Genomic DNA, 27,109 nt, shown 5'->3' on the forward strand with positions numbered 1-27,109 from the left:
GTGACCAGAGGAAGCAAGAGAGAAAATCTCTCTGTAGCTCTAGCTCTACCTCTGTGTGTCTATATCTATATGTCTATATCTGTCCAAATCCAGATAGCTATAGATCACTATGATGGTAGATATCTAGATCCACCTGTATCCACGAAGCTACAGACATTGACAACCGTCATCATTGCTGTCTCCATCTATCCACCTAGACAGATTAGACAGATGGGTAGACAGGTATGCTGGTGGGACCAGACTCAAGAAAGGATCCGATGCTTGCCAGGCGTGGTGGCTCACACCTGTAATCCCAGCACTTTGGGAGGCAGAGGTGGGCGCATTGCTTGAACCCAGGAGTTCAACACCAGCCTGGGCAACATAGTGAAACCCTATCTACTAAAAATAGAAAAACTAGCTGGGCACGGTGGCGCACACCTGTAGTCCCAGATACTCGGGAGGGAGGCTGAGGTAGGAGGATCACCTGAGCCTGGGAGGCAGAGGTTGCGTTGAGCCGAGACTGTGCCACTGCACTTCAGCCTGGGTGATAGAGTGAGACTCTGTCTCAAAAAATAAAAATAAAGAAAGAAAGAAAGAGAAAGGACATGGTACAGTTATCCTTTTGCACAGTGGGCCGGCATTCACACGGGGACCTTGTTAACAAGGCAGGCCAACCAGGTGCCCATCTGTGCATGCTTCCTTGCCCCGGCCCCATGCAGCCATGGCCTGTGGAGCACAGTACTCTTGGTGCCTCATAGGGAGAGCCCCATCTGGTGCCGACTCCTAGGTTGCTGGAGGCCTTGCAGAGGATGAGGTGCCTCAGGGCCTGCCCTCCCCCTATGACCAGGTGGATTCTCGTGGGTGTCATCCCTGCGCTAAGAGTGCACCCCCTACATTCCAAGGGCCTCGTGCATGTCATGTGAAGAACATGGCCAGAGCCTTATCTGGGAGTCACAGTTCCGTGAGAAGGCTCAGCCTCATCGCCCCGCCCGCATGCTTGGCGTGGTAGGGAAAGGAACAGTGAAGACAGCATAGGCCCCTGTAGAAACGCCCTGTCATCCTCTGATACCTGCTGGCCAGGTGTTTCATAACAGGGCTGTACTACTCTTGACATCTGCTGTGTTTATCTTTCATAAAGATTTTGAATGCAGTAATCCTGAATCTGTACAGGTTTCCTTGTAACACAGTACTTTGTCATTTTCTTTCAAGTTTGAGAGGTTACATTTTTCATCCTGATGAAATCTGTCGTGATTCCAGTTGTGTAGGTTATGATGCGCTGCAGGAGTCAGAAGGTTGTGCAGAGTAAATGAGCTGTGGTTTCTCTCTTACAGCATAGGATATCCAACGGGATTCTGCTCGCCAAATGCCTGACGGTGTTGGGATTTGTTATCTTCATGTTTTTCCTCAATTCGTTTGTCCCTGGCATTCATCTTGATCTTGGTGAGTCTAATTTAGCTTTAGTTCATAGGCTTTGTCACATTCTGGATGGGAAGGTTTCAGAGCCTGTTCCCAGACACTGACTTTTCCCACAGGCAGCCGGGCTGGTGGGAAGCCAGAGAGGGCTGAGATGGAGGGTAGGCAGTCTGCCCTGGGAAGAAGGGCGCCTTTCCTTTTGGTTTCCTGGGCAGGAGGGAGGGAGAGAGAGATGCATCTCCGGCCCCTTAGACTCTGTGCCATGGGTCCTCAGCCCCTCCAGGGATAACCATGAGGAGGAACATAGAGTGGGCGCTGTCCTGTCTGTTGTAGTTAATAACCACATCTTTACATGGTTCCCAGAGGAGACGGAGCCACATGGGCAAGGCCAGTGCTGCCGTCTGTGCCGCCTGCCATGCCAGTTAGGTGACAGCCTGTTCGGGAGTTCGGTAGAGCCCTGGCGAATGGTCGGTGCTCTGCAGGGCCCACTTGCCTTGTCTGAGGGTGCATCTGGCGCATGAAACTGTTCTCCCACCGTCCACCATTGGTTTCTCTTCTCCCACGTTCACCACACCTGTGGCTCTCAGACCTCTCCACTTTCTCTAGCCTGTGTCATGGCCAGGACCTGTTCCCACCTGAGATGTGGCTCTCTCAGGGGCAGCTCACCACAGAGCTTGTCAACCTCTGGCCTCCTCCACCCTCCATAAACATTCTCCACTCACCCAGGCATTTCTTATCAATTTCACAGTTATCTCCATTGGTATCCTTATTGAAAACAAAACAAAACCCACCCCACGTGAAAGTGTAGGTTTATAAGAAGCATACATTTGAGGTGGTGTCACAGTTTTTTCTTTTACCAAAGCTTTACTCATAGTTTTCCTTCAAAAGTGAGCTCTGCTAAGATGGTTAAAATACGCAACTTTTATCTTACTTTGTATAAAACCTTGGTTCACTGTGAAATTTGAGGAGTGCAGCTGCCGTAGAAAGCGAAGCCTCTTAATTTTGTAAAATAGTTGGATAATGCCTCAAGCTTCAGCGATTTGCACCACACCATTGCTTCCGGGGTTCCTGGAAACCATCAGACATTCATGGGCTAGAAGTTGGTTTTCCTTTTCTCTTATGTAAAAAAGCCACATTGCTAGATTCTCACACAACACATGATGTACGTGCTTTTGACTGGAGGTCCAGCTTTATGTTATGTATTCACAGCTCCTCCGTTTCTTTCTCTTGATAATCTCAAATCCAACTTGCCAGGTGGCCTGGGCTTGGTTCAAGCTGGCAGGTATTATTTATCCACACCTGAGAGCTGATCTGCTTGGAATCCTGAGGAGGTAATGATCCAAAGCTGGAGTGGTAACGATTTTGTGAATTTCAATTGTATTTGGTGGATTACATCTAGAAATTGCTGCAGTGTAATTATTTTTAATTACACCTCAGGCCTAATGTAATTTTAACATTAGAAACCTTAATGATTACAAGAATGTTAGGTGGTCACCACTGGTAATTAAATAGATTTAAAAAACTAGTGTTTTGTGGGCAGAGAGGTTCCATTAGGTGTTCACAGATAATTTTGCTCCTAATTTTATTTGAGAGTGTACTTTAGAGGAACATAGCAGGCATTTTAAAAACTAAAAAGATGTAAGAGCTTGCATTCAATTTTATTAACATTTGGCAACAGTCTTTGTGTTAAAAACAATACTTTAATACTTAAAGTCACATCTTTAACTATATGGACTTAAAAAATCTTCGTTACTATGAAACTTTTAGCCTGGAAGTCTACATTTTTTTTTTTACAAAATGTCTTATCTCCTTTTGTGTGGTTGTTACATCTGTGAATGATGGACATGTTTATTTTCTGCTTTTAAATCCTGTTTTGTTTTTAGTTGGGGCTTGTGTTCAGGTGATTTTATTTGGGGATCCAGATATTTGCATATTCATCAAGATAGGTTAGGTTGACTAGGAGAAAAGTTTGATTGGCATATATTTTAATGGAATACAGTTTCCTTAGAGTTATAAGAACTTTTCTGATAGAACTAGGGCAAAATGGATACAAGATCTTCCCGGGTCTTCAGCCAGTAGCAATGTGATCATTTATCTTTGGTGAAGTTCTGTTTTCTTTTTAATTTTTTTAAATGTAACAGTGTTTTTTTAAATTTTTTTGAGACAGTCTCACTCTGTTGCTCAGGCTGGAGTGCAGTGGCACAATCTCAACTCAGTGCAGCCTCTGCCTCCTGGGCTCAAGCAATTCTCCTGCCTCAGCCTCCTAAGTAGCTGGCATTACAGGAATGCGCCACCACACCCGGCTAATTTTTGTATTTTTAGTAGAGCTGGAGTTTCACTATGTTGGCCAGGTTGGTCTCAAACTGCTGACCTCAGGTGATCCTCCCACCTCAGCCTCCCAAAGTGTGGGGATTACAGGCATGAGCCACTATGCCCAGCCGGAGGTTCTGTTTTCAATGTGTCGTGCTGTGTAAGTTGAGCCTTGTTCAATGTTATGTCATATAATATGAAATGATGTCATATCACATGATGTACATCATGTAACATGTGACATCATCTAATACAGTGCACACACTGTACACTACATGACATTATAACACAATGTAATTTCATATAACACAGGGTGCTGTCATATAAAAATGTGCATTGTGAAACAAAATGTGACATCAGATAACATTCCTTCATTTAGGAATCCTAACCTAGACATAGCATTGACTCTTTCTCTTTATTTATTTTTTTTATTATCATAGAGCAAAACTGACTTTTCCTTTGGATTTAGCGTTCTATGGATTTTAACACATAGGTAGGTTTATGTAACTGCCACTGCAGTCAGAGCACAGGACAACTCCATTACAGAACTTTCTCAGCTGTCCTTTTGTAGCCACCCTCCCCCGGTCCTGGCAAGGCCTGATCTTGTCTCCATCACTATGGTTTTATGTTTTTGGGGCTGTCATATACATGGAATCAGATCGTATGCCACCTTTCGAGACTGGCTTGTCTGACGCAGTGTAATGCCTTTGTGGTTCACCCAAGTTGCTGTGTGCATCAATAGTTCATGTTTGGCCGGGCACAGTGGCTCATGCCTGTAATCCTAGCACTTTGGAAGGCCGAGGAGGGTGGATTGCTTGAGCCGAGGAGTTCGAGACCAGCCTGGACAACATGACAAATTCCCGTCTCTACAAAAAATACAAAACTCAGCTGGGCGTGGTGGTGCACGCCTGTAGTCTCAGCTACTTGGGAGGCTGAGGCAGGAGGATTGCTTGAGCCTGGGAGGTGGAGGTTGTAGTGAGCTGAGATTGCACCACTGGGCTCAGCCTCGATGACAGAGCCAGATCCTATTTCAGAAAAAAAAAACAAACAAAAAAAACCCCAAAAAACAAAAAAACGACTCCAGACACTTCTGAGCACATGGTTTTCTGTGAACTTAGGGTTTTATTCTCTGGGTTGATTTCCTTCTCTTGAGTGGCACTGCTGTGTCATACGGTGGGTGTAGATTTTATTTTAAAAGCAGCTGCTGCCTTGTTTTCTAGCAAGGCCAACCCCGTCGCGTTCCCACAGCATGTATGGGAGTTCCTGCTGCTTCACACCCTTGCTAGCACATGGCACAATGAGAATCCCCCTGGAGTTCCACAGCACCTTATGCAAACCTTAAATATATTCTTATGACTTCTTTCCTCGTCTGTCCTCTGACCTCCCCCTTCCCAGCTAGACTCAAGGACATGGTCCGTGTGTCTGCATTTCCCCTCCCTGGTGCCTGGTGCTAATGCCTGGTTCATTAGTAGAAGCAAGGTGTAGGTTTACAGGATGCACAAACAGACTTCTCATTGCTGCTCACAGATTCCAACTTAACTATCGTGGGAATTTCCTATGTGGCTGACCCAGCCTGGGGCACAGCCTGAGGCAAAGGCTCACGTGTGTGTTCTTCATCCGGGAGCTTCCTCCCAGAGAAGAGGAGTGAGGGATGGGGGCCGGGCAGTGAGGAAAGCAAGCGCAGGCACCACTACCCCAGCGTGCTGGCCTTTGTGACGGGCCACTGGGGCTCCATCCTGCAAGGCTGTCTGAGTGGAGGTACCAAATGCACCTCAGGGCTGTCTGTGGGGTTGAGTAGAGCAAGAGGGAATATTTACTGGCTGATGCGCATGGCCCATTGGTCACAGCTCCTTCCCATGGGATGCCAGAGTGCATGTGTCCAGCTGCATGTGCCCAGGCCATGTGACCACACCCGCAGGGCGGCCCAGGCGGAGAAGGCATCAGGGGCATGGGCTCCAGGGCAGACCTTCCAGGTGCATCTGTGTGAGGGTTGTCGGGCCACATGGAGCTGGCTGTGGTGACAGGAGAGCCCTGAGGGACCCAGGGGTGTGCAAGAGGTGGCACAATGGCAAAGAAGGGTGAGCAAGGGCCAGGGTCACAGTTCACACCCATCTGGCAAAGAGATGGCTCCCAATGTGCAGGGACCATCACCTCACAGCACAGCAGGACCAAGCCCAGCCTGGGCACTGGCTTCGCAGAGGTCTGCAGTCCCTGCATGAGGCCCTTAGTGCCAGATGGGTTTCATAGGGGCCAAGGGAGAGCTTTCCCCTTGGGCCTCTCGAGTTTTGCTGAAAAACCAACTCACAGAAGGCAGAGTAATAGGAGAAAAGGCATACACATTCATTTAACATGTGTACACAGGAGCCTTCAGAATGAAGACCCAAAGATACAGGAGAAATTGTTCATGTTAATGCTGAGGTTCAACCAAGTGTGGACAGCCATGCAGAAATGGGATTGGAGAAAAAGTGTATGATTGGGTACTGATAGACTGGGTGGGAAACCCAGCAGGGCCTGTCTGTCCAGAGTCCTCCTGGCCTCTCTGAGCGGCACTCCTTCCTTCTGAGTGTGGGGCAGGCTCCTCTCCGGAATGGGGGTTGTAGGACCTACAGTCAAACAAGGCAGGCCAGACAATTTCTTCATGGCCAGTTTTCACACAGAAAGGCAGAGGGAAAATGAGAATAACATTTTAGGTTTTATTGCTGGCTTTGGAGAAAAGGGTTCTGGTTTCAATGACCTGCCTTGGGAAAGATTCTAGTTTCTTCGGCAGTCTCGGGGGAGAATGGGACTGAGAGATGGGCAGGCAGGAGAAGGGCAGAGAAAACTTTTCCTTCTGATAAAACAAAAACTTCAGCCGAATTAAATGTAAAGGAGTTTGACTGAATGATGAACGATTCGCAAATCAGGCAGCCCCCAGAATCACAGCAGATTCACAGAGACTCCAGGGGTGCCTCGTGGTCAGAACAAACTTGTAGACAAAAAAGGTAAAGTGGGGAATCGGAAGTGATGTACAGAAACAGTGAGGTTGGTTACAGCTCGGCGGTTGCCTTATTTGAACACAGTTTGAACATACAGCAGCCTGTTAGTGGTTGAAGTATGGCTGTGGGGACTGGCTGACACTCAGCCATTGTTAGAGGTGCATACTATTAAGTTAGGTTTTCGCTTTGTCTGACTATTAAGCTAGGTTACAGTTCATCCACAAGGACTCAAATACAGAAGCACAGAGTCCTTCTCAGGCCATCGTTAGCTTGCTTTAACACTTCTGAGGCCTTCATTTTGGGGTATTGCTTTCTGAGCCCCAGAAGTTTCAAAATTCAGATTTTTTTTGTGTTTTAGAAAGATAATTCAGTGAGCATACTGAATTTTGGATATAATGTAACACACCCTGAGAGGTTCAGGGCCAGCACCCTGTCATCCAAGCATGATTTCTGCAGTGAAACATGAATATTTACACAAAGTGGGACAAATAAAGACTGCAAACAACCTCATTCCTATTCAAGTCAGGGTTTTTTGAATTTTTTTACATCAAAATATATAGAAAAAGTTTGCTTTTCTGAAATTAGGGTTTCAAGATTGTGGATAACTGATTATGAACCTGTGAAAAGAATCAGCGAGGCAGGCTTGAAAATGTTATCTTTGGCCTTAAAATTCAGAGCCTTGATGAGCTGTTTCCTAGGCCTCCTCCTTTGATAATTAGTTCAGAATGTACCCCAGATTCTCTCATGATGTGTTTGATTAGATTTCAGTTCTGGAAAATTTTCCGTCATTATTTCCCTGATTATGGTTTTGAAATTGCTGGTCTTCTCCCTGTCCCTTGGTGTCCCTCTGGTTGAGCAATTTTATTGTTGTCTTTGTGAAAGTATTTTTAGCTACAAATAAAGCAATCTATTGAATCTGTCTTAAGCAAAATAGAGGATTATTAGAATAATAACAGGCTGACAGGCTCCAAGGACACTGGGGCCTCTTGGGAAGCAGGCTCAGGAAGGAGGAAGGGTCCGGATGGAGGGCGCCCACCCACCCCGGCATCTGCAGTGCTCTGCCCTCAGCTCCTTGCTTCTCCGCAACCAGTTAGCGCATCTTTTTTCTGCTCATGGTAGAATAGTGGTTGCCTCATCAATTTCCCAGTTTATAGGACCTCGATTTCAGCCACACACAGAGAAACGGCTATTTTGAATCCCCAGTTCCCAGGCGAAGAGGAGTCTACCTGGCCTTGTTGGTTTCTTTCGTCTCCTAGCACAGGAAATTCTGAGCAGGTGGACAGGAACAAGTGGTGAGATGTGGCCTGGGGTGGCTGAGGCATACTTCTTAGAGGAGGTCACTATGAGCTGGACAGACATTCCCAGGGCTTCCTAATATATATTCTATGCACTCTAGTTTCTATTAAGATTCATTTCAGCTAAGCCATTCACATATCCATCCTCTCACTTATTCATGCGTTTGTACAACACATGCAGGCAGTGGCCTAGGGGTTGGTTGGGGCTAGTGTGGTGAACATAAAAACCATATCGCTGCTCTCCTAGGTCGTCTTCTCTAGAGGGGAGATGGATCTATATTTACTCTACCAGGGACCCATGTAACTGTCCAGCGGGTTCCTCTTGCCCATTGCCTAGGTAGACCAGATTTATGGAGGCAGAGTTGTTGCAGTAGGGAAGGAGTTTTACCCATGTAGGAGCTGGCTAAATGAAAGACGGGAGTTGTGTTATTACTGAAATCTGCCTCTCTGATTTGGAGGCTAGGGTTTTTCAAGGACAATTTTGGGGAAGAATGGCGGGGAGGGTGACTAGGCAATGGGTGCTTGCTGCCAATTGGTTGAGGGTGTAAATCATAGGGGTGTGGGAAATGGTTCTCCTGCATGCAGAGTCACTTCTGGGTAAGCCACAGGAGCAGTTGGCCAGTCCAGATGGAGCCATCAGTCTCAAACATGCAAAAACCCTGAAAAGGTATCTCAAAAGGCCAGTCTTAGGCTCTCCAATAGTGATGTTATCTGCAGGAGTAACTGGGGAAGTTGCATATCTTGTGACCTCCAGAATAATGGCTGGCAATCTTCTATGTCTACCCTTTAGCAGAATTCAGTCTCTCCTATCCTCCTAGCCTGGTGTTCTTTGATTAGCTTTACAAATACAATTGAGTTTTGGGGAAGGGCTGTTATCATTTAAGCTATAAACTAAATGTCTGCCAAAGTTAGCTTGCCTTAAGCCCAAGAATAATTGAGGGCAGCTTGAAGGCTAAAGGCAAGAAGGGGATTGGATAGATCAGATCTCCCTCACTGTCATAATTTTCTCACTGATACAATTTTTGCAAAGGTGGTTTCAGTCACATTAGGGCCAGCAAGGACTACACAGCTAATTTAGACACCAAGACCTTCAGAGCTCTGATGCGGAGACAAGCCAAGGGTACCAAATGGTAAAGGCAAAAATGATAATTTCCATAGTCAAGGTGTCGATGAAAAGAGTGAAACTCTGTAAATTATTTGAAGAGATCTATTCTGAGGCAAAAATGAGTGAACACGGCCCATGACACCACTCCAGGAAATCCTGAGAACATGTACCCAAGGTGGTTGAGTTACAGCTTGATTTTATACATGTTAGGAGGATAGAAGTTACAGGAAGATATTCACCAATACATGTAAGGTGTGTGTTGGTTCAGTCCGGCAAGGCGCGACAACTTGAAGCAGGGGGCAGGATAAGAGCTTCCAGGTCATAGGTGGATTCAAAGACTTTCTGATTGGCAATTGGTTGAAAGAGTTATTATCTGAAGTCCCAGAATCAATAGAAAGAAGAGCCTGGGTTAAGATATGGGGTTGCGGAGACCAAGGTTTTTATCATGCAGATGAAGCCTCCAGGTAGCAGGTTTCAGAGCTCTTATCAGACCTAAAGAATTACCAGAGTCTTAGGGAAAGGATTTGGAAAGGGAAGGGGATTCTCTACAGAATATAGATTTTCCCCACAAAAGACAGTTTTGCAGGGCCATCTCCAAATGTTTCAAGGAAGCGTATTTTGGCGTAAAATACTTTGATTTCTTTCAGGGCCTGCTGTCTGTCATGTGATGTTATACTAGAGTCAGGCTGGAATTTGGTATCTTATTGCTACATCTATTCTATCAGTCTTAAGATCCCTGTTTTAATGTGAATGCTGGTCAGTTGTGTCTGAATTCCAAAGGGAGGGGGGTACAGTGAGGCACGGCTGACCCCCTTCATGCCCTGAACTAGTTTTTCAGATTTCTTTGAAATGTCCTTGGCTGAGAGGGGGTCCATCAGTTGGTTGAGGGGCTTAGAAATTTGTTTTTGGTTTACAAAGTTACAGATGAAAGGCCTAATGAAATCCACAAAAGAAATGAGGAGCTCTTACTGGAAAGGCTTTGGCATATTAGAAAAAAGCCCTGATATATGTAAACTATTTAAGGCAGTTATTACATACAGTTTGTGTTAACCTGATAATAAAAATCTTTACCTCCCTGGATGGCTCTATTCTAATTTTCATCAAATATTCTTCTTAGATGAATGTAAATATGCAAGAGATTATTTCAGAATGATGATAAATATAATATAATGCAATATAATGTAACATAATGTAATATAATATGGATCTTGGATTTATAAGTCAATTAGAATAATTAGCTGCTTTCCTTATTATCCTCACCATGGGTAAAATTACCAAATTTCATCATAACACCAAAGAAATGAAATCGTGGGGGAGAGAGAATGACTCAGTTTTTAAAAATGGAGATATAGAATTCACACAACATAAAATTTATCTTGCAAAATTATATCATCCAGTGTATTCACAAAGTTGTACAACCATTGCCAGTATCCAATTCCAGAACACTTTCATCATTCCCCAAATAATCTTATACCCATTAGTAGTCACTCACACAGTGTTTCCCCGTTTTCCCCAACCCCCAGACCCTGGAAACCATTAATCCTACTTTCTGTTCCTGGATTTGCCTATTCTGGACATCTCATTTAATGGAATCATTTAACATGTGGTCTTTTGTGTCCAGCTTCTTTCACTTAGCATAACATTTTCAAGGTGCATCCGTGTTGCATCATGGATTAGTGCTTCATTTCATTTGGCTGTATGATAGTCATATATATGTTTTCTATTAAACTATGTATATTATATATGTATTCATGTATATTATGTATATCATATATAATATCATATATATTATGTATATTGTAATATATAATATGTATCACAATTTATTTATCCATTTATTAGCTGTTTAACCTAGGAGTGGAATTGCAAGGTCATATGCAACTCTCTGTTGAACTTTTAGAAACCCTGCCTAACTGCTTTTCCAGAGCAGATGCACCTTTACATTCCTGGTGGTAATGCATGAGCGTTCTGATTTCTCCACACTTTCACCAGCACTTGTTATTGTGTGTGTCCTTGATTATGCTCATCATACCAGGCGTGAAGTGGTACTTCATTACAGCTTTGATTTGCATTTCCTAGTGATGAATGACATTGAGCATCTTTTCATGTGCTTATTGGCCATTTATGAAATGCTCTTTTACTAAATAACATGTGAACTTGTTTTTTCCATCTGTTTGGAAATTTCAGCTGTGATTTACATTAACAACAGCCTTCTTTTGCTATGAAGGAGATTTGTTCCTGACTCTGGAGCATTTTTACCCATTTGAATCTCCCCTCCTGAGCATCGTGCACACATATGAGGATGAGGAAGGCCAGTGTCTCTCCTCTAGTTGCTTAAAACCACAGCCTTGCCAGGAGCCTAGTGAAGCATTTCATAGGGTTGGTCATGATTCTCCACATGCGGGGATTCATCGTTGGTTGCGGTCTCCTTTTATTAGCTCCAAAATGTTTTCAATAGTGCAGCCAATATCCTCCATTGAGTACCCACAGGTTAATGAATTTTCGGATAGAGCAAATCCATTTAATGACTGTTTCTCACTTCATTTTTCATTCCAAATGGCTTGGATCACATAGGTCTGCATATAACAGTAAGACTGCGAGATTTTTAAAAGGTTGGATAATTTTGACAGAGTACCACATTAGCTGTTAAACTGTGGATTTTTCAGAAATGTTAGTGGTCTCTATTTGAATAAAAATATCTGTGAGTTATGGGTGGGAGAGTAAGGTGTTAGATATGCATTCATCAAGAGAATTGTTAACACTCTCGCATCGAATGATTACTACTTACAGTTTTTTCATTGGTCATTACCCTTAACATTCTACATTGTCTCAATATATACTAACATTTTTCTGTGTAAATTATATTTTCCCCTTAGCATTAATAAGAAAGAATCTTCATATTCACTATAGAAAACCAAATCTGGAGAAATCACAGCTACAGAATTATTAGTAATATTGGGACCAAGAGATTCTTCCTTTCAGGGCTCAGGATATCCCTAACTTTGCAGTCACGATGCTAAGAAGAGCTAGGTTGTGTCAACATTTTCACTTGCTTGTCTGAAGCTACACTGTGGTCACATTTAAATTCCTCAGCATTAATAATCTGAAGAAGAATTTAAATAAATTATGAGAGAATAGTGCTGTGGCCATTCACTTCTCAAACTTTTAATAATAAAAAGCAGTTTTTCGGTGATGTTTATGATGTGCATTTGTGGAAATTAGGTGTTCCATTGCTAGTGAATGACACAGTTAATTGGAACAAAACTGAACAACTGAAAACATGGCTGACCTAATTTTTCTTTCAACGTTTGCAAACAGACCAGATGACATATAGCCTATTCATTTGATATTTTCTCGTGCCGGATGTATCAGGATAGGATAGGCTTTGCTGGGTAAAACACTGGCCCTGCTGTCTTGGAAGCTTGACACAACCACAGTTTTTCTTGGTGACATCTTTAGTGCTGGTCAGTCGGGTTCCTGCTGGACAGAGACACTGGCGTTTTGTGATGCCACCATAGCAACAGCAGCTTTCAGGATCATCTTGGCAAGGAAGAGACAGGGGATAGAACTGACAGCTGCCTGTAAATGCCAGGCTAGGAATGTGTGTCTCATTTGCTCATGGCCCAATGGCTGGGTTGGTCTTGTGTCTTCACCTAACTACAGGGCTGGGAAACCTTCCTGGGGGTCTAGTAGGGAGAAGAGTGCCAGGTGTGGGGAGCTCTGACAAGCTACTAGTGAACCGATATACAAAACACCTCCTACACGATTTGTTAAGTGTTTTACATGATATGATGTTTTATCTGGTACTTTAGAATATTACATAGCGGCCCACCAGTGGGAGATGACTAAAATCTGCTTGGATGTTGGTGAGCATGGAATGAATCAATCAGAAATGCATTCTGTTTGGATTTTGAGGAGCCTGAGAAGAAAAGGGGTTCAGTCCCAGTGGCAAAGCTGTGTGATGTCCAAGAAGAGCTGGGTGTGTTTCTCAGGGTCAGGCTGCTCTGTGGCTCATCTCTCCAGGCTCCATCCACATGGAATGCAGCTCACTGCAGTTGTGCAGTCAGTGACCTGGGTGGTTCCCGAGGACCACAGGAAAACCTGCAATGAGGAGTAAATGTTACTTTCTGCAAGAAGACTCAAGTTGTGTGGCATTCTGAGAATTTGCATTCCTTGTTCAGTGCAGATACTTTAGCTGCTTGTTCATTCACTTGTTGATCCGGTATTTCTGAGTGTGTTTTTACACACTCCTCACTGTGAGAGGCACCGGGGATACCTGTGAATGAGGCACGATTCTTGACTATGTCTAATGCACCTGCAGCACAGACCTGCCTCTGTGATAATGAACCTGATTCTTTAACAAAGCCCAAATGCACAAGTGCAAAATGAGAATTCTTCAACTGCATTAAGCATTATTTCTTTATGCTTAGCTATTCTTGTGTAAGGATTTACTCATTTTAATGAATAAATGAGCATATGAAAAGGTGCTCAACCTCGTAAGTCATCAGTAAAATGCAGAATTTAACCACAATGAGATGACATCATTTTAAGCACTCACAATTTTCATTCTACTCCTTCGTGATATCTAGGGAGTGTAATATTCATATTTTGCATATCACTGCATTTAATAGGCCCTGAGGGTACCAGAAGTTGAGTACAAATGTTAGCAGAGTCTTGTTTGGAGTGGTGAATAATACTCATCATAAACATTGCCAACATTTCAATTAATTTTTTAAAAGTAGAGGTTAGAAAATCATTTGATGTTGAGACCTAAAATAGTGAAAATAAAAATAAGTTAAGAAAACATTAGTTATGGTGCCTTCCTTTCTTGCTGACATTTTTATGAGTTTGTCATAGATGTTCTAGTTCACATGAGTTTTGACAATCAAGAATACGAAGCTCCTCAGAGCCTGTTTGATTTTCAACATGTTTCAAAGATGCTTGAGACCACAGAACAGCTCCAATGTTCAGTTAAGCTCTGGTTGATTCCCCCATGGCCTCAGCAAGGGTATGGATTTAGCTGAGAGACCCCTATGGTACCTTGGTGTGTGAGGCTAGCATAGCCATCGCAGGTCCATCACGGCGGTTGTATGTGAGCTGTCTTCTCCATGAGCCTGTGCAGTCCTCGGGGCAGAGCTCAGTCCAGTCCACCACTCCCAAGGCCACAGAGACCATACCTGAGTGTGCTCAGGGCATGTGCATCGATGCAGCTATCTCTCAGTCCATCCCGGGAGCTCAGCCTGCCACTGTCTTTCTCTGACAATGTGAGTGCTTTAGAATGTGAGTGAGCTGGCATTCAGGGGACAGCCTGGGTAACTGGTACTTGTGCTTATCAAGGACAGAGATCCTGCCTCTGTGTCTGTGTCTGTGTCTGTGTGTTCTCATTAGAGGTCTTCATATTTGGTGAAACTTACCAGCCTCTAAACACAGTAACCCTTGAGTGTCTTGAAAGTTTTAGTTACTGCCTTCTAAAGGCATATTTGTAGGGCTGTACCATTCCCTGACCCTGCCATCACAATTTTCTCCCTTCCATTTTTGGAAGGGGGTGGAATGCACACATTGAAACACTTTTACTGATGAAAAGCTGGAATCAGCCCACTTGGTCTAGCAAGCAATGAGCCTGGAGTCTTGCCTCTGCAAGTTGTGGGCAGAAGGGCTAGAATGCCCCCTGGTGAGACAGGGTGGATGCTTAGCTACCTCCTGACCCTCATCAGATCTTAGGTGGCACATAAGCTGAGGCAGGTGTGTATCTTCTTCCCCTCCTGCACAGCTACATGCACTTCCCTCCTCAACGTGCCCATTTGGTTTAAGAGGACCTAATCTCTGTAAGGTTCAGTGGCCTCTGTAAAATAGGGATCCTGCTGAGTGTCTTCATCACATCATATTATGTCATCAAACATCTCCATGTGACTCAACTCCTTTTTTTGTTATGTAGCTTTATTGCAGCAATAACTGACTAACATACCTTACAGTCTATTTATGCATAACATGCAATCACTAGGGTAAGCTGGCCCATCATTTTCTTATTTATATTTGTGACTCAGCTTTTTAAATTGGATATTAACAGTGCTAATGGTAAAAGATTAGGTTGACAACTTTGACTATCTTAAAATTAGGAACTTGTGTCTCAAAATGTACTACTAAATGAGTGAACAAGAAGCCACAGAGTGAAAAAAGTGTGTGCAAAAGCATCCATTGTCACATTTGGAAATTATATCTAAAATATAAAAAGAACACCTATAGAGCAATAAGAAAAGACAGAACCCCCCAATAGAAAAATGGACGGAATCTTAAGTAGACACTTCACAGAAGAAGATATTGAAATTACTGAAAGTATTAGTAAGCATATGAAAAGGTGTTCAACCTTGTAAGTCATGAGTAAAATGCAAAATTTAACCACAATGAGATGCCATTATATCCACATCTAAATGGTTAGAATAAAAGACTGACAGTACTAAGTGCTGAAAGATTGTGGAGCAGTAGGAAGTGTCATGCATTGCTGATAAGATTGTAAATTTGTACAATGACTTTTGAAAATGATTTGACAGCATCTACTAAAGTTTAGAACAATGTATATCTTCTGCTTAGTAATTTTGTTCATAGTGGTATGCCCAACAAAAATATGTACATTTGCACACCAGAAGACTCCCTGAAAATGCTCATAGCAGCCTATTTATAATAGCCCCAAACTGGAAACAACTCAAATATCAACCCCTAGAATGGACAAATGGTGGGACAGTCACATGGTGGAATACTATACAGAAATAAAAAATGAATGTATTACATGACTGAATCTCACAAACATGTTGGCCAAAAGAAAAATCTGACAGAAAAGAGTATATGCTATATGATTCCATTTATAAAGAACTCAGAAACAGGCACATTTACTCTCTGGTTGTCAAGGGCAGAGCCTGACTGGCATCCTCGGGCATGGAACCTTTTGATGTGGTCTGCACAAGTCAGCCTCTGGGGCAAAGAATGTGTGGGGACGGTGAAGAGAGAGGGAGGGGCAAGTCAGCAGTGTCCCCTGCCCCTGCACTGGCCTGTCCGTATTGGTGGAAATCTTTATTTGAGGCAAAATGCTCAGAAATAGAATAATCTTTATTCTTTCCAACCTCAACTCTTTTAAATGACTCACTTGATGTAATTGAGGCATTTCCTAAGCCAGATTGGAAACCACACAGAAGCTTCCAGGTGTTGAAAGGAAGCCATTAGCTTCATTCCGTGCTTTGGTGTTGCAGCTACAGCCAGTATCTTGGGCAGTCACAGCCACTTTCTGGGTCTAGGAGGGAGAGGGCAGATCTGGAGCTCGATCTTTCTGGTTCTAAGCCTGTATCCTGCAGCACACAGCAGGTGCCCGTAAAAGCCACTGAGTGTTGGAGCTAGGCTTTAAAATTGCTGTGAGGATTGAATCAGGTAATACACACAGGCCTGAAGAGCAGTGCCTGGTGCACGATTGCATGAGATATGAAAAAACAGTTCAGGCTGATGGCTAAGCAGTGCAGGAAGACACAAAGATTATAAAAAATGGTCTTACTTTTGCTGGATTTTAAAGGGAAACTAGAAAGAATGGGAGTTTTCTCTTGAGAGAAACCCTGTGCAGTCTACATGATAATTGAGTAAGTAGTTAGTAGTACTCCCTCCTGCTGCTGCCATAGCAACTGCCTGATGCATGGTGCTATAATAGACCTTAACCCCCTGGTCACTCGGCTCTTTCCGACTTTCTAAGCCAGCTCATCCCATGCGCCCTGTCCTACTCACCCACCCAACTGTGGAGTGGGGGCTCTCCACAAGGAAGCACTGGGTTTGCACCCTGGAGGTTGAGTGCTTGGGTAAGTGAGAGAGCTAGAATTACCCCAGGAACAACCACAGTGTAGCTGTGCAACAGAAAGTCCTTGATTATTTGTGATCTCACTTGGTCTATTTCAGGCAGTTGATGGCCAGTACTCATGTACTACCTCATGAAAGGGCGGCAGGCAGGGTGGTTTGTACTGTATACGGTATGCACAGTCCATCTGTAGGTTTTCCTGTTTGGAAGGATGAATATGAGATGAGTAACTATTGAGATACTCTCTGGAGATGCATCCTGTGTGCCTCAAGGTACATAGGTTAGTTCATCTTAATTGATCAGGACAATACTGCCTTTGGTCAGTCAGTTACGCGACGTCCAGGGCAAGGAACATGTACGGTATGTCTTTTATAAAAGATGACAAGGTTTCAAATAGAAGAAAATTAAGTTACATTTCTCAGTATATTCATCCAATCACACTGTGACAAGAGATTTGAAATAAATAAACCAGATCTGTTCATAATTAGCAAAATTATTCCATCAGAAGCCTGTGCACATCAGAGGAATGCAGCGTGGCAGCATGGAAGGAAATTCTTGCAGACTGGGGATTGAATCCTGGCTTCACCCCAGCAAGCTGTGCAGCCTGGAGAAAACCAGTCCATCTTCGGGAGCCTCAGTTTCCCCCTGGGCTGGGGTGCTGAGAGATGCCCAGCAAATGCCCGTGCGTAGGAGGCTGCTGGGGGACTGGTGAAAGCCCTTTCCTACTTTCCTTTGAATCATGTTGCCCGGGGCTTTAGGAATGAGGGAAAAGAGGCTCCTTTAGCTGTTTGTTCAGCATGGAAACTTGACTCTGTTGGAGACACAAATGAAAGTACAGGGCCACTTATCTCAGATTTTTTGAGTTGAGAAATGGCAAAGCTCTTGGTGAGAGATTAATGCCTACTCTAGGAAAGGGTTTGATAGAAGCTCCACAGGATAAAGACAGGTCACGTAAATGGTACTTTTTATCTGTATTCATCTCCACTCAACTGCATTTTTAATTTTTAGAAAAAGAGTCTCAATGACACATTGTTAGAATTTGTAATAGAATGTGAAGCTGGAAACTGTGATGTTCCCGTCAGTGGCTTTTGCTTCCAGTACACTGTGGAAGAACCACTGCCTCACCCTTTGTCGGTGTCCCTGAGGAGCCGGTGCTGAGCAGAGCAGCCTGGAGCATTGCTCACAGGGATCTGAGCTGCAGTAGAAGGTGCGGTCTGGACTCAGAGCAGGACCAGCTGATACCAAGCAGACGGGCTTATGCACTGGCAGCCTGATTAGTGCCGCTGCCTCTGCAGGCAGTGCAATTAAAAGAGGGAAATTGAGGTTTTGCAGGGACAAGCTCTTCATTCAATTGTAGGCTATTGCAGGGAATTTTTCTGACAAGACAAATCTCTGTGACTGTGGAACCTTTTCTGAAGTTGGATGCATGAGTGCTATGGCAGGAGTGTTGGCTGGAGGAAAGCTCAGGCCTCCACAGTTGATAAGAGAAAGCAGAACTACAAAAAGAGCCCTAAAGGACCTTCCAGCTTTTTGTCATGACTGAAATTTCTCTCAGAATCATGGAAAAGAACTTGTGCTCTTACTGACTTTTAGAGAGAGCTTCTTATTGCTATATAGCAGAGAAAACAAGGGATGCCATTTCTGGGGTCAAAAAGCTTTACCCAGGAGAAGTGAAATTGGAGCAATTATTTCTTACTGAGAATTTCAAGAAAAGATGTGATCATCTGTGTTAGAGGAGCGGTGAAGGAATCACCATGGGATATGATGATCAGATAAGCAAGTGTCTGTTTGTCTTCTGTACTGTGTGGTAGGTGCCCTGGAGAATTCAAAGAAAAGTAAGCTAACATAAGTAGAAATATGAGGCCACTGCAGCCTCTTTGCTGAGAAATCTCATTGACTTCTCCCTGTCTAAGACTGGGGTCCCAACATTTTTGCATGATATAAAACATGGTCTGCCCTTCACATGCTAAATGACAATGTCCTTCCCAACCCCATCTTCCTTTTTAAAATGTTTCTGTTGTAGTAAGAAACATAATATATCATATGCTTAAAAAATATATGGTTAAAATGGCAAGGTTTGTGTGATATATATGTATATCACATAAAATTGTGTATGCATATAAAGTATGTGATATGTATATGTATATAGATATGCATATATCTATATGTGATATACATATATGTTTTATGTATATATCAAATACATATGTGATATGTATATAACACATACAATTTGTCATTTTAACTATTTTTAATTGTACAACTCAGTGGCATTAATTACATCACTGTCAGGCCTCTGAGCCCAAGGCTGCACCTATACATCCAGATAGCCTGAGGCAACCGAAACGTACAAAAGAAGTGAAACAGCCAGCTCTTGTCTTAATTGATTGACCAACCTTACAACATTCCACTATGACTTGTTCCTGCTCTGTCCCAACTGATGGATCCATCGACCTCGTGACATTCTTCTTCCGGACAATGAGTCTTATGATCTGTCGAGTGTGCACCTTGTGACCCTCGCCCTGGCCTGCAAGAGAAAAACCCCCTTTAACTGTAACTTTCCACTGCTTACCCCAGTCCTATAAAACTGCCCCATCCCTAACTCCCTTCGCTGACTCTCTTTTCAAACTCAGCTCGCCTGCACCCAGGTGATTAAAAAACTTTATTGCTCACACAAAGCCTGTTTGGTGGTCTCTTCACACGGGTGCGCATGACATCTTCACACGGATGCGCGTGACAATCACCATTACCGTTATCTCCAAAACATTTCATTAACCCCAAGAAGAAACCCTATAATCATTAAGCAATGACTTTCCATTTCAGCTCCCACCCCACCCACCCCTGGTAATCTCTTAATCTACCTTCTGTTTAATGTAATCACATTTGTTTATTTCTGCTTTTTTTACTTTTGCTGTCATAGCCTAGAAATCACTGCCAAGTCCAATATACCGAATATTTTCCTCCATGTTTTCTTTTAGGAGTTTTATAGTTTTAGACTTTATGTTTTGGTCTTTAATCGATTTTGAATTAATTTCTGTGTTTGGTGTAAGATAAGGCTCCAACTTTATTCTTTTGCATGCAGATATCCAGATTCCTCAACACCATTTGTTAAACAGACTGCGATTGAGTAGTCTTGGCATTCTCATCAAAGATCATTTCACCATAAGCATACGTGTTTATTTCTGGGCTCTATATGCTATTTCATTAGCCTGTTTTTTTTTTCTATGCCTTGTGATTTATTTTTGGTTGAACACTGAACGTTTGAATATTATATTGTGGTAAATCTGGAAATCAGTTTCACTCCCTTCCCTGGAGTTATTATTATTATTTTTTATAATTGAAGGCTGTAGTAGTCTTGTTTGTTTTGTGATATTTCCAAACTATTTTTGAAAAGACTGTATTCCTTGTCATGTATGGTCACTGGAATCTCTGTTCCTTAGTGATTGCTTACTGTGTTTGGCTAGTGTTTTGACACAGATTGATTTGAATTCCAGGAGCTAAAAGCAAACAAACCACCACAACAAAAATACCTCTTCCTGTTTTATAGATTGGCTCTGTGCTAGAACCCTCCTTCAGAACTTAGCCAGGCTTGCACTGAGACTAGGCATCAGCACAAGCTGAAAGTTTTGGGAATTCTCCAGTCTTTTCTGAGCATGGGCCTTTCCCTAGGCATGCAGGTGGCTTTCTGTATCTCTGCCTGCCCCCACCGCCCCCCAGCTCTGCCCCGCCCCGCCCCCTGTTTGTTTTTGAACATCTCAGTTTCACAAAGAAACTCTCCCCAGATTTTGCTCCTGTTCCTCAGGTGGCGCATTATATGCTTGTCTTTTCCCCAGGCATCTGTGGTTTGGCTTGCGGTGATTTTGAACAATGCCTGCCATTTTCCTGGCCTAAGTTCTGCCTTAGGTGAAACAGATGAATGCCTTGCTTCAGTGCCTCAGCTACCCTCCAGCCAGGTTAGAACAGACATTCACAATAGTTTCTGGATAATGCTGCTCTTCTCTACCTGAACCAGGGAGCAGGGTTCACCTCCTTTGTGGAACCTTCTCTCAGTCCCCATATATTGTTATTTTTTTCTGGGTGATCTCCAATGGTTTACATCTACCTGTAGTATTGCATTAAGTATAATGTTATTTACATACATGTGTTCCCCACTGGACAGCGAGGCCCTTGGAATTCAAAGTGGTGCCTTGCTTACATTCCCATCTATATTCCTTAAGCTCAGAGGCAGGTACAGAGCAGGTTTCCAAAAGTGGCATATAGAACAATTTGGATTTAGGGGACACTCAGTGAGGACTAGATGAACAGGAGTATTTCCTGATATTGTGAGACAGTGGTCTTGCAAGAGTAGAGAAGTGGGTATACTTTGGAAAGCAGGAGGAACCGTAGGAGACAAAAGGGTAGTTTGGATACCTCTTCAAATTCTATACATCATATTCAATAACTGTCATTGTTTTCCAGAAAATAATATATATTTAAGCCCTTGAAGGTAGAGTAAGAGTAATAATTTGAGACAATAAGAACAGATCATTTTTATTTTATTTTTTTAAATGCAAGGTACAGGCTGGGTATGGTGGTTCACGCCTGTAATCCCAGCACTTTGGGAGGCCAAGCCAGGTGGATCACCTCAGGTCAGGAGTTCGAGACCAGCCTGGCCAACATGGTGAAACCCTGTCTCTACAAAAAATACAAAAAATTAACCAGGTGTGGTGGTGGGCACCTGTAATCCCAGCTACTCAGGAGGCTGAGGCAGGAGAATCACTTGAACCTGGGAGGCAGAGGTTGCAGTGAGCTGAGATTGTGCCACTGCACTGCAGCCTGGGTGACAAGAGCAAAACTCCATCTCAAAAAAATTAAAAAGAAAAATAAATAAATAAATAGATAAAATAAAATGCAAGGTATAGAATTGTCAAGAATTGTTTAAAAGGATACTTTATTCATCCAAGTAATTCTTATTTAAGAGATTTTTTCCCCTCAAATATGTGAACAATTGAGATCTTAGTACTTTTTTTGTTTTGTTTTGTTTTTAAATTGAATAGTATTCTCCTAGTTGCAAGCTAGCCTAATCCACTCTGGTCTTGGAGAACTCCTTTATCTTTTTGGTGGACCCTAACTTTAGTCTCTAACTCTTGAAAGTGGGAGATGGCTAGCTTTGTAATGCTTATTATAATGAAAGTCACACACATAACTATCAATCAGATCCATATTTAGTTGTGAGCCGGCATATGTCAGTTTGTGCAACCTGTTTGGCTAATTTGATGATGCCCCAGTTCTTTGAACTTTTAGTGTTCTAAGCACATCTTGCCTACAGTGTTTACTGGAGACAGCAAAAATATTCTGAGAAAATTCAGTGAACCTTAGAGTTGGAATCAGAGGTTTAGAGATGAAGTGTCAGACCCCCGCCCTGATGAAGAGCCTGGCTCAGTCACTGCACTGAAGAGCTCCTTGAGCCTCTTGATACTCGCTTACTCCTGACCTCCCAGCACCTCCATCCTCAGGCAGTCTCTGACCTGTTTTCTGTCACTGTAGATTAAGAGTTGGCAAGCTTTTCCATAAAAGAGTAGATAGAAAATACTTGAGGCTTTTTAGCCATACACTCTCTCTCACAAATACTAAATGACTGGGTTGTGGTAAAGCAGTCATGGAAAGTATGTAAATGGGTAGCTGTGGATGTGTTTCAATAAGATTATATTTATAGAAACAAGCAGGGGGTCAGATTTGACCCATGGACTACAGCTTGTCAAACCCTGCTATTTAAATTTTCTAGAACTTTATATTAAAAGTGATATATATGTATATTTGGTCTGGCTTCTTTCATTCAGCATAATTATTATGAGATTCATCCATGTGGTAGCATACATCAATAATTCATTCCTGTTATTACTGAGTAGTATTCCATGGTTTGAATATGACACCATTTTTTTGTACATACATTCACCTGTTGATGGATATTTGAATTGTTTCCAGTTTTTGACCATCAAAACTAAGACTACAACAAACATCGTGTTCAATTCTTTGTGTTACCTTATGCTTTAATTTCTCTTGGGTAAATACTCGAAAGTGGAATGGTGGGTTCATATTGGTAGGTGTACGGATCATGTTTTTAAAAACTGCCACGCTGTTTTCCGGAATGGTTGAACCATTTTAAACTCTCACCAGCAGTGCTTGAAAGTTCCTGTTCCTTCATCTCCTTGTCAACATTTACTTTAGTCAGTGTTTTTGATTTTACACATTCTAAGGTAGATAGTGAAATGTCATTGTGGTTTTACTCCACGTTTCCCTAATGGCTAGTGATATTTGACCATCTTTTCATGTATTCGTTTGTCAGTCTTATGTCTTCTTTGTTGAAGTGTCTGTTTAAAATATTTCCCGTTTGAATTGGGTTGTTTACTTGTTGAATTTTGAGAATTAAAAATTTATATATATATTCTAGATATTAGTCTTTTATCAGATAGATGATTTGGAAATATTTTCTCCCAGTTTGTGGCTTTTCTCTACTTTTACTTAACAGTGCCCTTTGAAAAACAGGAGTTCATAATTTTGATAAAGTCCAATTAATATGATTTTTTTCTTTTCGTATATTATGTTTTTACTGTTATGTCTAAGAAAACCTTTAACTCAGGGTCAGAGATTTCTTCCTATATTTTCTTGCAGAAGTTTTGTAGTTGTGTTTTACATTTAGGCCTATAATCCATTTGTATTAAATTTTGTATATGATTAGTGAACAGATCAAAGTAAAAGTTCTTTTGCATGTGGATATCCAACTGTTCCAGCACCATATGTGGAAAAGACTTCTCCTTCTGTATTAAACCACCATTGAATCTTTGCAAAAAAATCAATTGACCATAAATATATGGGTATAATTTTGGATTCTCCATTGATCAATTTATTTTGATGCAATATCACACTGTTTTTATTGCTGTTGCTTTATAATAAATCTTGAAGTGAGATAAAGTATATTCTCAAACTTTGTTCTTTTTTTTTATAAAAGTTGTGTTGGTTATTCTTTGCATTCTTATGTGAATTTTAGAATCAGTTTGTTAATTTCTACACAAAAGAGTGCTGGGATTTATACAAAACATTCTTAGGAAAAATGAAAGAAGACATAAATAATTGGAGCTATATATTGTGTTTATAGATCAGAAGCTCCTATATTGTTAAAATGTTAATTTTTCCCAAATTAATTCATACATACCTCTCTGCTTCAAAGGAGTCCACCCTGTAGTCCCTGATATTAATGGCCATATATGTTATATTACATAGCCAAGGAACTTTGCAGGTGGATTTAGGTTATAAACCTCCATAAAGGGAGATTTTTCTGGATTATCCAGGTAGATCCAATGTAATCACAAGGGCCCTTAAAAATAAAGTGAAAGATAGACGAGCCAGTTAGAGAGCTGTGACAGAAGAAGAGGCAGGAGAGATTTGAAGTGTGAGAGGGACATTGCTGGCTTTGAAGATGGAGGAATGGAGGCATGAGGCTGGGAATGTGGGTGCCTCTGGAAGCTCAGCACAGCTTTTGGGTGACAGCCAGTAAGGAAACAGGGACCTCAGTCTTACAGCTGCAGGGAACCGGATTATGTCAACACCTGAATGAGCAGAGAAACAAATCCTCCCCTAGAGCCTCCAGACAGGAACGCAGCCCTGCCAATATGGTGGCTGTGACTTCATGAGACCCTAAGCAGACATCCTGCTGTGAACCAGCATCCTCTGACCTATGAAAATCATGATATAATTGAAAACTGGTACACCTTTTTATATCTATAGAATCTATAGTCATGCCACTGATCTTATTCTTGATACTGGAAATTTTGTTTTCTCACTTGCTGTTCTATTCAGATAGGCTAAAAGTTGACTGATCTTACTGAGCTTTTGAAAGAACCAAGTTTTGGTATCATTGCTTTTCTCTAACATTTTTTTCCATTTTCTATTTCATTGATTTCTACTCCAGTCTTTATTATTTCTTTTACTTATTTTGGGTTTCATTTGCTCTAACAAGTAAGGAAAAAAATAACCAGAACATTTAAACAAAAACTTTATGAAAGAAGATATATGGATGTCAAATAAGTAAAAGATGCTCAGTGTCGGCTGGGCATGGTGGCTTGTGCCTGTAATTCCAGCACTTTGGGAAGCCAAGGCAGGTGGATCACTTGAGGTCAGGAGTTCGTGACCAGCCTGGCCAACATGGCGAAACCCCGTCTCTACTGAAAATACAAAAATTAGCTGGGCATGGTGGTGCACACTTGTAATCCCAGCTACTCGGGAGGCTGAGGCAGGAGCATCACTTGAACCTGGGAGATGGAGGTTGCAGTGAGCCGAGATTGCACCACTGCACCCAGCCTGGGCCACAGAGCGAGACTCCATCTCAAAAAAAAAAAAAAAATGCTCAATGTCATTAGTCATGAGAGAAATGCAATTGGAAACCACAATAAGATCCCACTACACATCCACTGGAATGTCTAAAATCAGAAAGGCTGATCAAATGTTGGTGAGGATGTGGAAGAACTGGAATTCTCATACACTGCTGGTGGGATTGTAAAATGATAAAATTATTTTGGAAAATAGTTTTGCAGTTTCCTAAAGCATAAATGTTGCATATAACATTGCATAGTATTAAGCTATCATATATCCAACCATCTCATTCCTAGGTATTTAGCCAAGGGAACTGAAAGCATATGTACATACAAAAACTTGTGTATGAATGTTCATAGCATGTTTATTTGAAGTAGCCAGACACTGGAAACAATCCACGTGTCCATCAATAGGTGAATGGTATGTACATTGTAATATATCCACACACTAGCATACTACTACACATTAAAAAAGGATGAACTACTGACTCACACACCAACAGCGAAGGATCTTTTTTTTTTGTTTTTGAGACGGAGTTTTGCTCTTGTTGCCCAGGCTGGAGTGCAATGGCACAATCTCGGCTCACCGCAACCTCTGCCTCCCAGGTTCAAGCAATTCTCCTGCCTCAGCCTCCCAAGTAGCTGGGAGTACAGGCATGTGCTACCACATCCGGCTAATTTTGTATTTTTAGTAGAGACGGGGTTTCTCCATGTTGGTCAGGATGGTCTCCAACTCCTGACCTCAGGTGATCTGCCTGCCTGGGCCTGCCAAAGTGCTGGGATTACAGGCGCGAGCCATCGGGCCCGGCCAACAGTGAAGGATCTTAACATGATTATGCTGAATATTAATTTTTTTTGTCTGGATGATCTGTCTATTGAGAAACAGTCAGACAAAAAATACAACTGGCAGGGCGTGGTGGCTCATGCCTGTAATCCCAGCAGTTTGGGAGGCTGAGGTGGGCAGATCACTTGAGGGCAAGAGTTCAAGACCAGCCTGGTCAACATAGTGAAAACTCATCTCTACTAAAAATACAAAAAGTTAACTGGGTGTGGTGGTGCACGCCTGTAATCCCAGCTACTTGGGAAGCTGAGGCTCCCCAGCTTGAGCCCGGGAGGTGGAAGTTGCAGTGAGCCAAACTGCAGCCCAGCTTGGGCGACAGCAAAACTATGTCTCAAAAAGACCCCCAAAACAACAACAACAAAAAACTATGATGCAATTTACAGAAAACCTGAATTTATAGAAAATTTAAGCCAATCTATAGTGAAAGAAAAGAGATGAATGGTTTACTGGGAGTATGGGAGTTGACAAGAGGAGCTAGAGGAGGTACAAGAACATAGGCATGAATAAACTTCTAGGGTCAATGAGCATGTTCATTATCTTGATTACAGTGTTGGTTTCATGAGTATACACATAACCAAATAGAAATTATATGCATTTTACATATATGCGGTTTGTAGTATGACAATTATTCTTGATAAAGAAAAAGGCAGCCAGAGGATAAAAAAATGAATCAGTGTGTTAACAGTGGAACTACATCTCTATGTCTATTTACTTATTTTCAGGATGGATTGCTATTCTGGGTGCCATCTGGTTGCTAATTTTAGCTGATATTCATGATTTTGAGATAATTCTACACAGAGTGGAATGGGCAACGCTTCTGTTTTTTGCAGCACTCTTTGTTCTGATGGAGGTAAGATTTTAGAACTTTTGCCATATGGCATTTTACCCGATTTTTGTATTTCATGTTTTATTTGGTGAATGAAGAAAGCCTACGTCTATTAATCTTTCCTTATATTCTCTAAGTGGAAAACAATGGAGGTTGTAATTGGACTATTTTAAGTTAACCAGCTTTACC

At 42.2% G+C, this 27,109-nt stretch overlaps 1 protein-coding gene across 1 annotated transcript in view; it reads left to right on the top strand.

The window, feature by feature from the left end:
• Positions 1 to 27,109, top strand: part of OCA2 (OCA2 melanosomal transmembrane protein) — a 347,971-nt gene that overhangs the window by 142,367 nt on the left and 178,495 nt on the right. The window contains exons 18-19 of the mRNA XM_054452341.2: positions 1,311 to 1,419; positions 26,817 to 26,944. Of these exons, the coding sequence (XP_054308316.1) occupies positions 1,311 to 1,419; positions 26,817 to 26,944 (237 nt within the window). The remainder of the gene's footprint in view (positions 1 to 1,310; positions 1,420 to 26,816; positions 26,945 to 27,109) is intronic.

Source organism: Pongo pygmaeus, chromosome 16 (assembly GCF_028885625.2).
Source record: "Pongo pygmaeus isolate AG05252 chromosome 16, NHGRI_mPonPyg2-v2.0_pri, whole genome shotgun sequence".
NCBI classification, from domain to species: Eukaryota; Metazoa; Chordata; class Mammalia; order Primates; family Hominidae; genus Pongo; species Pongo pygmaeus.